Source organism: Hyla sarda, chromosome 4 (genome assembly GCF_029499605.1).
Source record: "Hyla sarda isolate aHylSar1 chromosome 4, aHylSar1.hap1, whole genome shotgun sequence".
Taxonomy (NCBI): domain Eukaryota; kingdom Metazoa; phylum Chordata; class Amphibia; order Anura; family Hylidae; genus Hyla; species Hyla sarda.
The window spans coordinates 382,290,102-382,302,437 of record NC_079192.1 but is presented as its reverse complement, the minus strand read 5'-3'; the positions used below and the strand labels follow the sequence as shown (position 1 = coordinate 382,302,437).

The 12,336-nt window shown below is 44.6% G+C and overlaps 1 protein-coding gene and 1 pseudogene across 14 annotated transcripts in view; both read left to right on the top strand.

Moving 5' to 3' along the window:
* Positions 1–12,336, top strand: part of HMGXB3 (HMG-box containing 3) — a 78,755-nt gene that overhangs the window by 25,414 nt on the left and 41,005 nt on the right. For all 14 annotated transcript variants that reach the window (XR_008843152.1, XM_056516970.1, XM_056516958.1 and 11 more), the window contains 4 exons: positions 5,808–5,906; positions 6,377–6,508; positions 7,950–8,290; positions 11,424–11,593. Coding sequence is in view for 13 of the 14 variants with exons in the window: in XM_056516970.1 (XP_056372945.1) it covers positions 5,808–5,906; positions 6,377–6,508; positions 7,950–8,290; positions 11,424–11,593 (742 nt within the window). In the remaining variant the exon portion in view is untranslated. The remainder of the gene's footprint in view (positions 1–5,807; positions 5,907–6,376; positions 6,509–7,949; positions 8,291–11,423; positions 11,594–12,336) is intronic.
* Positions 615–793, top strand: LOC130267943 (U2 spliceosomal RNA; annotated as a pseudogene).

Below are 12,336 nucleotides of genomic sequence, written 5' to 3'. Positions count from 1 at the left end.
GGCCTTTCCATGCTGGACCTTCTATGGGAGGGGCCTCTTGTCCGTGGCCAGGCAGTGCAGCAGTGGGGACGGACCAGCCGCACCAGGCATTCAGTTTCCGGCCTGGTCCATGGGGCGGCTGATGGGGAGAAGCGTTTTTGCAGCACTCCTCTTTTCCCGGCTGCGGGCGCCCCGATCGTGCAGGCAAGGCCCCGTTCGGTCCCCAGCCTGATTTCTGGGACAGCTGCCGGGGAAACACTGTGTTCAGCGCGCTGCTATTCCTGGCGGCCTGCGGGTGCTCCATAAATGTAGCCCCCGGCTTCTTCCTTACTGTAGGCCGTCCTGGGGGCATGTCTTCACAAGTGCACCCTTTCTCTGAGGGTTGCGCGGTCTGCATATTAAAAAGCGAGAGCTTCTCATGGGCACTCTGTGCCCTCCAGTGGCTGAACATTTTTTAAGCACTGTTTTCTTTCCTGTGTTAGGCCCCCCTCTAGTGGCCACACATGGTTCATACAGTTGCATAGTTTTTCTATGGCACTTCTCCTGCTCCTGTTGCTTTAGCTGTTTGGAGTATCTCCCTTAGACCCCCTGTTCGGTTCTGTGTCCTGGGGTTGCCTGGTGACACTCACATTCTGATCGCTTCTCGGCCTTTTGGCTAAGATCAGGTGTTGTATCTGTTCTTATCAGTTTAATCTGATCTCTCCCCTATCTGGGGACCAAATATTAAATAGATTTTTGAGAACGGGGTCGATTCGAAGCTTGCTTCAGTCACCCTGTGCATTGACACAACTCTTTACAATCTGTCAAACTATTAGGTCCTTGGTCCACGTGTTTGCGGCACTTAACCTTCGCACTGTACCATTTTGCCTACATAAGTGTGGTCTGCAGCCATGTGGGTGTCAGTTGTTCCGTGACTGGACAACAGTCTGGTGGGCGACCTTCTACGCCCAGATCATGTCTTCTGTTCATGCGCCTTATTGCTTCGGCTTGACTGACACCGGAGCGTGGTCCCTTCTGTCTCCCTCTCTGAGCCGTACCTTCTGGGCCGTGTCTCCTTGGAGTCATCCAGTCCGTTCTGACCGCTGATTGGCTTTTTCTAGCCGCTAGTCCCTTGAATCTGAGGGTGCTTGGCTGCGCAGTGATCTCGGTGCTAGCGTTGCCTTTTGCTCTGCCCGCCGTTCCCTCATAGGGTATGCCACTTCTTTCATGGTGGTCCCAGTCTTGTTCAGGACCCTCTCCCTTGATGTTCTGCTTGTGCAGGACTTCTTTCCAGGTGGCGGTTACACATTGCAGTCTGTGAGGTGGTTTCCCTATTCTTTTTTTCAGCCTAGGGGCTCTTCACCTGTGGCGTTTCGCTCCATCCTGGGTTTGCTTAGCCACTTTTGGTGTGGGAACCGGCGGTCCCTCAACTTATTCTCAGATCTGGGAACCTCTGGTTCTCGTGACGACTGCTCCAGGGTTTCCGGACTGTTCTAAACTCCTCACTGGCCTGTTTGTCTCTCATCGTCTCCCTCTGGGGGGGATGGACCTTGTGGCCGAGGGCCCTTCTGTCCTCCTGGTTACCTCTGTCTGGCAATTTGCACCTAGATGGGCATTGTCCTCCCGTCGCCCTCCATTTTCTTCGCCCTTTCAGGCGATACTGTGTGCTCTTTTGAGTTTCCTATTTCGCCCGGTCACTTGGCAGCGTGGCCTTGGGACTGTGGTTTGGTGTCTGGGCCTCTCGGTCCGAGCGGTCAGCAATGTGCTCCTGCCCTAGTCTTCTTCTGGGCCGGATTGCTCTGCGTTCGGGCCTGGACATGGATCTTGTTTGTCTCTCTCTCTCTCCTCCTTTTTCGGCGGCTTCTAGTTTCACCTTCTGAAGGTCTTGCCCTCTTCTGGGCGTGTTCAGCTGCCACCCAGCAGGGCTCTCCCTTTGGACCTGTATGGCACGCTACTCTTCTGGCAGCTGGAGTTTCCTCGCCATGTTTGTTTACTTCGTGGTATCCCTGAATTGGAGTTCTCTTGTCACTCTCTCTTCCACATTTGGGCCTGGCCTCGGTGGTCCTGCACTTTTATCTTTTATTCGGAGGTGGTTTTCGCTCTCCGGCCAGGCGGGTGTCTCGCTTGCAGGCCTCCGAGACGACTGTTTTTTGTCGCATTTGGTTTGAGGTTGGACCTCCGTCCTTGCTTGGTTCCTTTCTTTTCGGGTCCTAGCTCTCCCCTCCATGTTTTTTTCTCTTCTCTGATGGTTGTTTTTCCCACTCCCAGGGACTTCTTTGGGACGTCCCATGGTCTCTGTGTTCCCCAATAAGGCGACCGAGCAAAGGAGATCTTTTTTTTTTTTTTTTACTCACCGTGAAATCTCTTTCTCGTAGCCTTCATTGGGGAACATAGCACCCACCCATTTATGGTTCCTGGTGAGGTTGTTTTGTTGCCTGTTGTTACTTTCTGGTGTCCTTTGGACGCATCTCCTTTGTTGTTTGCCTTCTCCTACTGCTTTGTGACACAACTGATTTAGCTCTGTGCCTTTGGACAGGTATATCCTGCTCAGAGGAGCCGACTTCTTTCTTGCCTAGTGTTAGCCTCCTAGTGGCAGCAGCATAATACCCATGGTCTCTGTGTTCCCCAATGAAGGCTACGAGAAACAAATTTTACTGTGAGTACAAAAAAAAAAACCTCCTTTTATATTTATATATATATATATATATAAATAAATAAATACACACACACACACACACACAATCTCAAATAGAAGAAAAGACGTAGCAACTCGCCAATCGCTTGAATGTCTTTATTGTGGGGACTTCAGATAGATCACCACAGACAGCTGGATCGTGCGGGTGCTGGCGTGGGTAAGGGAGCGGGTGGGTGTGGCTAGTCGCCAGCTCTGTTTCACATCATCTGACGCTTCATCCGGTCTGGCTCGGACAGGTGTAACTGAACCTTTATACTCACGCCCCGCTCAAGGGCGGGGGTTACAGGTGAGTGAAACAGGGTAATGTGAACAGGTACATAAAACTTATGACATAGTGCACATAAAAAACCCAAAATACACATTTAAAAACAACCGACCTGTTAGTTCTATAGGTAAGAGTATAGATCGTTACGATCGTTCATACCCATGGGCCCTAATGCCTCCAGGTGACTTATCCATCTGATCTCTTTCTTCAAGAGGATGCGATCACGATCTATCCCCTGACCCATAGCTAATACTCTCTCTATGCCTGCAAACTTTAAATGATTAACATTATTGTTATGGACTTCCTACATATGTCTGATGAACTTCGGTGATCCCTTGCCTGTTGTTGTGAGGCTGTAGATATGTTCTTTTATTTAGATTTATTTTTGTTTTACCAACATAATACATGCCGCAAGTGCACACGAGCGCATATACGACGTGTGTACTGCGTCATGTGATAAGCTGTTTAACTTGGACAGTCGTGCTCCCTAATCTAAACTCTTTTTGTTGGAGATTTAATTTACATACGCTGCAGGATTTACAGGGGAAATTGCCACTAAGGGCTGCTTTATTTAACCAAGTAGTTTGTTGTTTTTTTTATCCTTCTGTTTAAATAACCTGCTATGGGGGTACTGCGTTTGTAGGTGACAATTGGGCTTTTTTTTTTTTTCCACTTCCTTCAGGTCATCATCAGTTTCGAGGATATACCAATGTTTGTTTATTGTTCTTTTTATAATATAATTCATTGGAGAATTGTGGAAACTAAAAATATGTTTTTCATTTTTATCTTTTTGATTTCGATTGACACACTGCACTTCTTGTTTAGTTTTTTTCTGAACTTTTTGGTATGCTTGTTCAATTATATCTTAGGGGTAATCGCGTTCTAATAGGCGTATTTTCAGTTCCTGCGCCTGAGTTTGATACTCCGAATCCTCTGTGTTGATTCTTCTCAGGGGGAGGAACTGGCTCTACGGAATACCTCTCTGTACATGTACAGAGAGGTATTCCGTAGAGCCAGTTCCTCCGCCTGAGAAGAATAAACACAGAGGATTCGGAGTATCAAACTCAGGCGCAGGAACTGAAAATACGCCTATTAGAACGCGATTACCCCTAACAAAAAGAAATCTAAATAAAAGAATAAAAGAACATATCTACAGCCTCACATCAGGCAAGGGATCACCGAAGTTCATCAGACATATGCAGGAAGTCCATAACAATAATGTTAATCATTTAAAGTTTGCAGGCATAGAAAGAGTATTAGCTATGGGTCAGGGGATAGATCGTGATCGCATCCTCTTGAAGAAAGAGATCAGATGGATAAGTCACCTGGAGGCATTAGGGCCCATGGGTATGAACGATCGTAACGATCTATCCCCTTACCTATAGAACTAACAGATCGGTTGTTTTTAAAGGTGTATTTTGGTTTTTTTATGTGCACTATGTCATAAGTTTTATGTACCTGTTCACATTACCCTGTTTCACTCACCTGTAACCTCCCGCCCTTGAGCGGGGCGTGAGTATAAAGGTTCAGTTACACCTGTCCGAGCCAGACCGGATGAAGCGTCAGATGCCGTGAAACAGAGCTGTCGTCTAGCCACACCCACCTGCTCCCTCACCCACGCCAGCACCCGCACGATCCCGCTGTCTGTTGTGATCTATCTGAAGTCACCACAATAAAGACATTATAGCGATTGGTGAGTTGCTACGTCTTTTCTTCTATTTGAGATTGTATACATCACTTGAGTCACCTGACGTATAGCACCACCTTGTTTAAGATCGTAGGAGTTACTCCCCATCAGTGCTGACCATCCGCATCCATCTGCAGTAGCCTAGCTAGCCTTCTCTTTATTCATTCATATATATATACATATATAGACACACACACACACATAAGCTGTCTTATGTTTGCAGCCAGCATTACAAATGTGTTTTTTTTTTTTTAACGTAATAAGGTTTTGGCTGCCTGCAGTCACCACAAGGGGGATCTTAGAAGTGAATATAAGCAAACCTACCAAAATTAATCTTGCGAGTTTCAATCGTCCGCTGAATTTGATTGGGCCAATTCAGATTGTACAGAAGCAGGGACTCCTGTATTCCTGTGCATTGTATGCCTGTCTGCTCAGTTACACTTCCCAGGTCAGGTGCAGAGCATACAGCATCACCGTTTGCTTCCTGGGGCTCCTACACATTTGTCGGACTTGGTGCAGAGGGAAACTATGTTCAGGAACAGGGTCTCCTTCCAAAGACAGGATTCTCTGCTCCTCTCCTTACTGAGCAGTGAGGAAAACAGTGTATGCCTTGCCGCTCAGTGAATATTCTCTGAGCTGGGCGCAAGGTGCCTGGTGCAGTACGTGTGAGTAAGTAGTGATTTATACAGCATTGCTGCTTAGCTCTGTGTGGTACACATTTGCTAGGCTGGGCACTCTGCTCCTCAGTGAATGACTAAACTGCGAGGTATACAGTGTATGCCCCAGTTTTCATTAAGGACAGGAACAGGAACTTCTCCCTTTAACAGGAGTTTCTGCTTCTGCATTAATTCATCTTCAGCAAATCACTATAGAAAATCTAATTTTTTTTGTAAAATTTGGGAGGAATTTGATCTGAATCACTCATCTCTACTTATTATAGCTTATTGGATACTTAATTTTTTATGACTTATGAAATAAAGAAAAGTATGCAGGAAAACCGGAGCTCATAAAAGCATTGTCTTCTTCATACGAAAATCCATTTAAAACACAGTGCAGAGAGAGTATAAAACACCATTTGAAATTTTTCAAATTTCATCGGCCCTTGCTTGCTGACCGGTCAGTCAGTGAGCAGGGGCCAGAGCAGTCTGAAACATCTGGGTTTTCTGTGCATTCATTATTTCACTTTGTTGTTCCTGACACAGGAAACCGATGAACATTGCCCTGCACCCCCTGCCTCCCAGTACATTATGATGCCTATGGCCAGTCGCCCCCTTACAGAACCCTCCCGAACTATTAAACTGGTGAGTATTGGTGTTTTTTTTTTATTTATTTTTTTTATATCTTCTAGTCCTTTCTTTCTTTTCTTTTTTCTTTTCTTTCTTCCCTTTCTTTCCTTTTATTCCTTTCTTTCCTTTTATTCCTTTTATTCCTTTCTTTCCTTTTATTCCTTTCTTTCCTTCTATTCCTTTCTTTTCTTTCTTTCCTTTCTTTCTTCCATCCATCCTGGGGTTTTATATAAAATGGTCTTCAAGGGGGGACCACATTTATCATACATTTACACCATATCCTTATAATAGGTTATTATTGTCCAGATTGGAGTACCCCTTTAAATAAGGACTTGTGACATTAGCCATGCTCGATCATCTGAAAGTGAAGTGTAAAAAATGGAAGTATAAAAGAGCACATAATATGGTAAATTTGGTGACTGCCTTATAGTCCTATAAGGGTTCAGCAACTTGTCAGAACTATAAATCTAATTTTTGTACCGCAGGCGACCACATACACCAGAAGAGGACACGGGAGCTGCACCAACCCTAGTTGTACATTTACTTATGTGACAAGACATAAACCTCCTAAATGTCCTCTCTGCAATCAGTTACTTGGGGGGAAATGGGTTCCAAAGGTAAGTGTACATTGCTTGTTGTACTGTATACATTCTGTGTGTTAAACACGCAGGCCCACATAGATTTATCCCAAATACACAGTCATATGTGCAGCTGTGCTATATGTCTGTGGTCTCCAAACTGTAGATCTCCTGATGTTGTAAAACTACAAGTCCAAGCATTCTGGAAGTTGTAGTTTAGCAACAACTGCCGGTCCACAGTTTAGAGACCTAGGTGATATGTGATTTCAGTCATATTATCTAAAAAGTCATACATGTAGGGGTCTAGGAAGATGAGACCTATGCTGCGTATTGCAGGGTCCTTACACTGGAGAAATAAGAGAACTCACTAGAAAGACAAAAGGTACATTTGTTAGACTAGGTAATATAGTGACTCTGTAGGGTCCAATCGGGTCCATACATTTGGTAGTTAGGTCTGTGGGTATGGGGACACCTAAAGTAGCTCCTAGCCTAAAGATGAGCTCCAGCTTATTAACATTTTTGCATTAAAGGAGAGACTAGGATGAATCCGTCGTAAGCTTTCAGACTTTCCATTGACATTAGGCTCTAAAGGTTTATTCCCTCCATACAATGCCCTCAGTGATATGTCATAACATTTTATGGGAATCCAGTCACTATGGTATGAAAACCCCCTTTACAGTTACTGTGGTAGGGAATCCTCCTTTACAAGGCCCCCTTGCTAATAGTTCTCATTGGACATTCACTGCATTTGCACTTCTTGTTTATCATAGAGCAGCAAGGTGGTTCAGTGGTTGGCCTGGGGTCCTAGGTTCAAATCCTACTAACTTTTGCAAAAAGTTTGTATATTCTTCCCTTGTTCCCCGTTTTTCTCCTACATTCATACTGATTGGTGAATTTTGATTGTGAGCTCTTATATAGCTTGTATATGGTAGTTTTCAGCAAATGTCTGGCTTCATCTCTAAATTACAGTTCTCTAGATTTGGTGAACGGAACTCCCTCCTCCCCCCTCCATAGACTTGTATTGGTTTGTCTCGCAAGACACAGGACACAGCTGATTTTCAGAGATGATTTTCACAGCGAGAGAAGGTGGCAAGAGGGGGGGGGGGGGGAGGGAAGAAAGAAGCTCAATAACTGCAGAAAGAGAAGCATTTTTGTCCAATAATGTATAATACAAAGTTTTCTATATTGACTTGTACTTGATCTGTGTAAAGTCTGTTAAAATAACAGTGCCTGTTTAACTTAATTCCCTTATGCACATAGGGGAGATTCATCAAGACCTGTGTGGAGGAAAAGGTGACCATTTTCCCTTAGAAACCAATCAGATCACTTCTTTTACTTTTCAGTGGCCTTTTCAAAAATGAAAGAAGCAATCTGGTTGGTATGGGCAACTGGCCAACTTTTCCTCTGCACAAGTTTTGACGAATTTCCCCCCTTACATTTTACTTAGTATTTTTTGTGTGTTTTTTTTTTTTTTTTGCAGGGAAAACAGACTAAAGAAAAGCACCCAATTTCATCAAATCCATCTGACAGTCCAGATGCAACAGAGCAGTCTGTCATCACTGCGAATGAGTCAAAGGCAACAGAGAAAGAGAATACTGAGGCCGTCAGCCACCTTCTTCAAGCCGCCCCAGCAGCCCAAGGTGAAGAATGGGAAGAGGTGATCATTTCAGACTCTCACTTTATAACAGAGGATAATGGCGAGGCCCAGGGGTCTACACAGGTGAACGCACCACAGGAGAATAGTGGGCAGGTGGCAGAGCTTGATGCCAACAAAACTGAGAAACCGCCTTCAGCTGGGCGCTTTAAAGCCTCTTCTTCAAAGTGAGTGCATGTTTTAAATGGTATTTCTTCCTTCTTGATCTGTTGTGAAGGACACACAATCTATCACAGTGCATAGAAAGGAACAACAGCTGTAGTATATGTCGAGTTATTATTTAGTAACACAGTCACTCTGGCTTCATAGAATTGCATGGAACCTGTTTTCTTATCTGGCTTTACCTCTCACAGCACTAAAGCAATTTTTTCACCTATTCACGATCACAAGCAATTCCTTTAGCTGTGAATAAAGGGGCAATCAATAAACGGGTGATGTAAGCCCAATGCCACTCCATTTACAAGGAGAAGGTAGAAGGTGCTCCGTGTGTAGAACCTCAGGGTCAGATGGAGGGGGTTAGGTTGTGTGAGCTCAGGTTAGGTTTCCAGGTTAGGTTGTGTGAGCTCAGGTTAGGTTTCCAGGTTAGGTTGTGTGAGCTCACACACAACAATGGGTAGCGCATGAAGATAGTAACCAAGTCGTCCGCAGCCTTCCTGGGAAGTAGTGAGCAATTGGGTGACTGGAGATACAGGAATTAATCCGGTGCTGGACGAATAATTGCAGGGAAACAGCAGGTAATAAAAGCCAGGTAGGTTTATTCAACAAGTATACCAGAGAACAAAAGGGGAGCTTAAAGGGGTTCTCCGGTGCTTAGACATCTTATCCCCTATCCAAAGGATAGGGGATAAGATGCCTGATCGCGGGAGTCCCGCCGCGGGTCCCCTGTGATCTTGCACGCGGCACCCCGTTTATAATCAGTCCCCGTAGCGTGTTCGCTCCGGGTCTGATTACCAGCGACCACAGGGCCGACGGCGTGTGACGTCACTCCTCCGCCCCCGTGTGACGTCACGCTCCGCCCCTCAATGCAAGCCTATAGGAGGGGGCGTGATAACCCCTTTAACCACTATTGGGCCAATAAAACAATAGCTTTATTTTTATTTTTCCATAAAACATATATTACGCATGATTGGGTCTTTTATTGCAACAATCCAATACCATAAAGTGCATGAAGGAAGAGGAATACCGGTTGCTAAACCATATACATATTTAGCCTATCATTGCATTACATGCCAGTTTTGCATAGGGTAATTGTGCAGAAAAACACAAATACTCTATATAACAGCGTGTGTTGGGATGGGAAACCAATCTCTCACTTGTAAAGACCCAAATCACTATACTATACATATATCTATCATGTATACATATCATCAGATATAACATTCCGCTTACCCATATCTTTTATGGTTTGCTCCGGCACCACCCCGACCTCAACACATGTTTCGCAGTGTTTTCCAAGAGTTCATGATTGGGTGACTGGAGATACAGGAATGAATCCAGCGCTGGACTAGTAATTGCAGGGAAGCCGCAGGTAATAAAAGGCAGGTAGGTTTATTCAACAAGGATGCAGCGCATGCGCAGTGAAACGCGTTGCATCCTTGTTGAATAAACCTACCTGCCTTTTATTACCTGCTGCTTCCCTGCAATTACTTGTCCAGCGCCGGATTCATTCCTGTATCTCCAGTCACCCAATTGCTCATTTCATTTACAAGGGGAACTCGGAAACCTTCATTCGTATGGTTGGTTGGAGTCCAAGTGTTTGGAGTCCCAGGGATCACCTCTACTTTCTATAGGTGACAAAAGAATTTGTAAGAAAAACTCCTTTAACTTTGTAGCTTAACCTGAATCCACATCAGTGCCTGATCTATGGCTGTGTGGAAAAACTAGAAAATTAGGGAATATGTTTGCTTTTAGGGTGCGTTCCCACCTGGCATAATTTGCTGCGTATTTGCTGCTGCATATTTTCTAACCCATTGACTTCAATGGGAAATAAAATATGCAGCAGTAAAAACGCAGCAAAATACGCCAGGTGGGAATGTACCCTTACAGTCAAATCAGTGAGATTTTTTTTAAGGTTTTGTAGCAGTAGCTTGGACTCTTCTATTAGGCTGGGTTCACACCACGTTTTGTATTTACGGTTCCCGCATACGGCTGGGGGGAGGGGGGGAATCGCGGCGCCCGCACTCAGCCGTATACGGGAACCGTATTTAATGTATGTCTATTAGCCGACCGGAGTGAACCGCGGCCTCCGGTCGGCTGCATTTTCGGCTGTATGCGGTTTCCCGACCGTAGGCAAAAACGCAGTCGACCACGTTTTTGCCTGCGGTCGGGAAACCGCATACGGCCGAAAGTGCAGCCGACCGGAGGCCACGGTTCACTCCGGTCGGCTAATAGACATGCATTAAATACGGAGTGCGGGCGCCGCGATCCCCCCCCTCCCCCCAGCCGTATACGGGAACCGCAAGTACAAAACGTTGTGTGAACCCAGCCTTATTGTGTTAAAGGAATTTGACCGCTAGTTCACCCACACTAAACCCTGTATACTGGGTTATAGTGCGGGTGAAGAGCTGTAAAATGAGGGGGGGGGGGGTTACTCTCTGAAGTCTGTTGGTTAGGTGCAGTATCATGCTTGTAAATATTTATATTCATATTGCACCCCAGCGCACATTGGAGGCAGGGAGGCGGCTTACCAAACAACCCTGTCTCCTTTATACCCCCCCTGGCCACGCCTCCTTCATTATTATGCTAATGAAGGCCACAGGTGAGCGCTGTGCGCTCACCTGTAGCTTTCATTAGCATAATAATGAAGGGTTTAGTGTGGATGAACTAGCTTTCAGATTTTTTTTTAGTAATGTGTTCCCAGGAGAGCTGTATTATGGGCATGGTTACATCTATTTCTGTCAATATGACTGTTCAGGATTTTAGGAAAGCAGTATGACAATGACATGTCAGATATGTTGATCATTGAGGGTCTGGGTGCTGAGACTCCACTGATCGATGAAAAGAAAAGGCACTTTTGGCTGTGTTCATCTTTCTTGAGCTATTCTCGGAGGTGAGCAGAGCAGTGTATGGATACTACCTGTAAACCCATACACCGTCCAATCTGCCTGTCCAAGGATCAGACAGACACACAGAGAGGAAAAAGGCAAATGAGACAAAACCTGCGCTCATCTGAAGGCTTCTGCCCCTTTGTTACAGTGATCAGTTGGTGGTCTCAGCACCTGGATCCCTGCCTGAACAAACTTTTTACATTTACACTAGAGAATGATTTTCCTTTCCTTCTTACATTTCATTCCGGTGTAGGACTCCTTCATCATCTGCTTCATCAGCCAACAAAGCGGAGACGAAGTCTACAGCTAAACCACTTGCAGCTGCTTCCAGGCCCATAAGAGCAATTCTGCCAGCTCCGGCCAATGCAAACCGAGGACCCAGGGTGGAGTGCACTGGCAGCACATTGACCATTTTAAAACCTGGTAATAGCAGTATATGGATACCCCAACAAAAATAGATTTTTATCATAGCCAGAGTTTCTTGTTTTTTATTATTTTCATATAGTAACATCGTTTGCACAGTTGAAAAAAGATATATGTCCATCAAGTTCAACCAAGGGGGTAAAGGGAAGGGGTGTGGGTGAATGAAGGGGAGGGGATGCTATCTTTCTGCGTTAGCATTAAAGGAGTTATCCAGGAAAAAACTTTTTTTTATATATATCAACTGGCTCCAGAAAGTTAAACAGATTTGTAAATTACTTCTATTAAAAAATCTTAATCCTTTCAGTACTTATGAAGTTAAGGTCGTTCTTTTCTGTCTGAGTGCTCTCTGATGACACGTGTCTCGGGAACCGCCCAGTTTAGAAGAGGTTTGCTATGGGGATTTGCTTCTAAACTGGGCGGTTCCCGAGACACGGGTCATCAGAGATTACTTAGACAGAAAAGAACAACCTTAACTTCAGAAGCTCATAAGTACTGAAAGGATTAAGATTTTTTTAATAGAAGTAATTTACAAATCTGTTAAAAGAAAATGGGGCTCAAAGGTCAAAGATATTTGGTTTAAACATAATAATTAATATTTATTAGTATAGAATGATAATAGATTAAATAGGGAATGTACAGGGCCCTTGTACTCCCCTAATTAATTTAAATAAATACAAAATTATAAAATATAATAAAAACAACAATGAATATAGCAACTATAAAAATATTCTGCGACTTGAGCC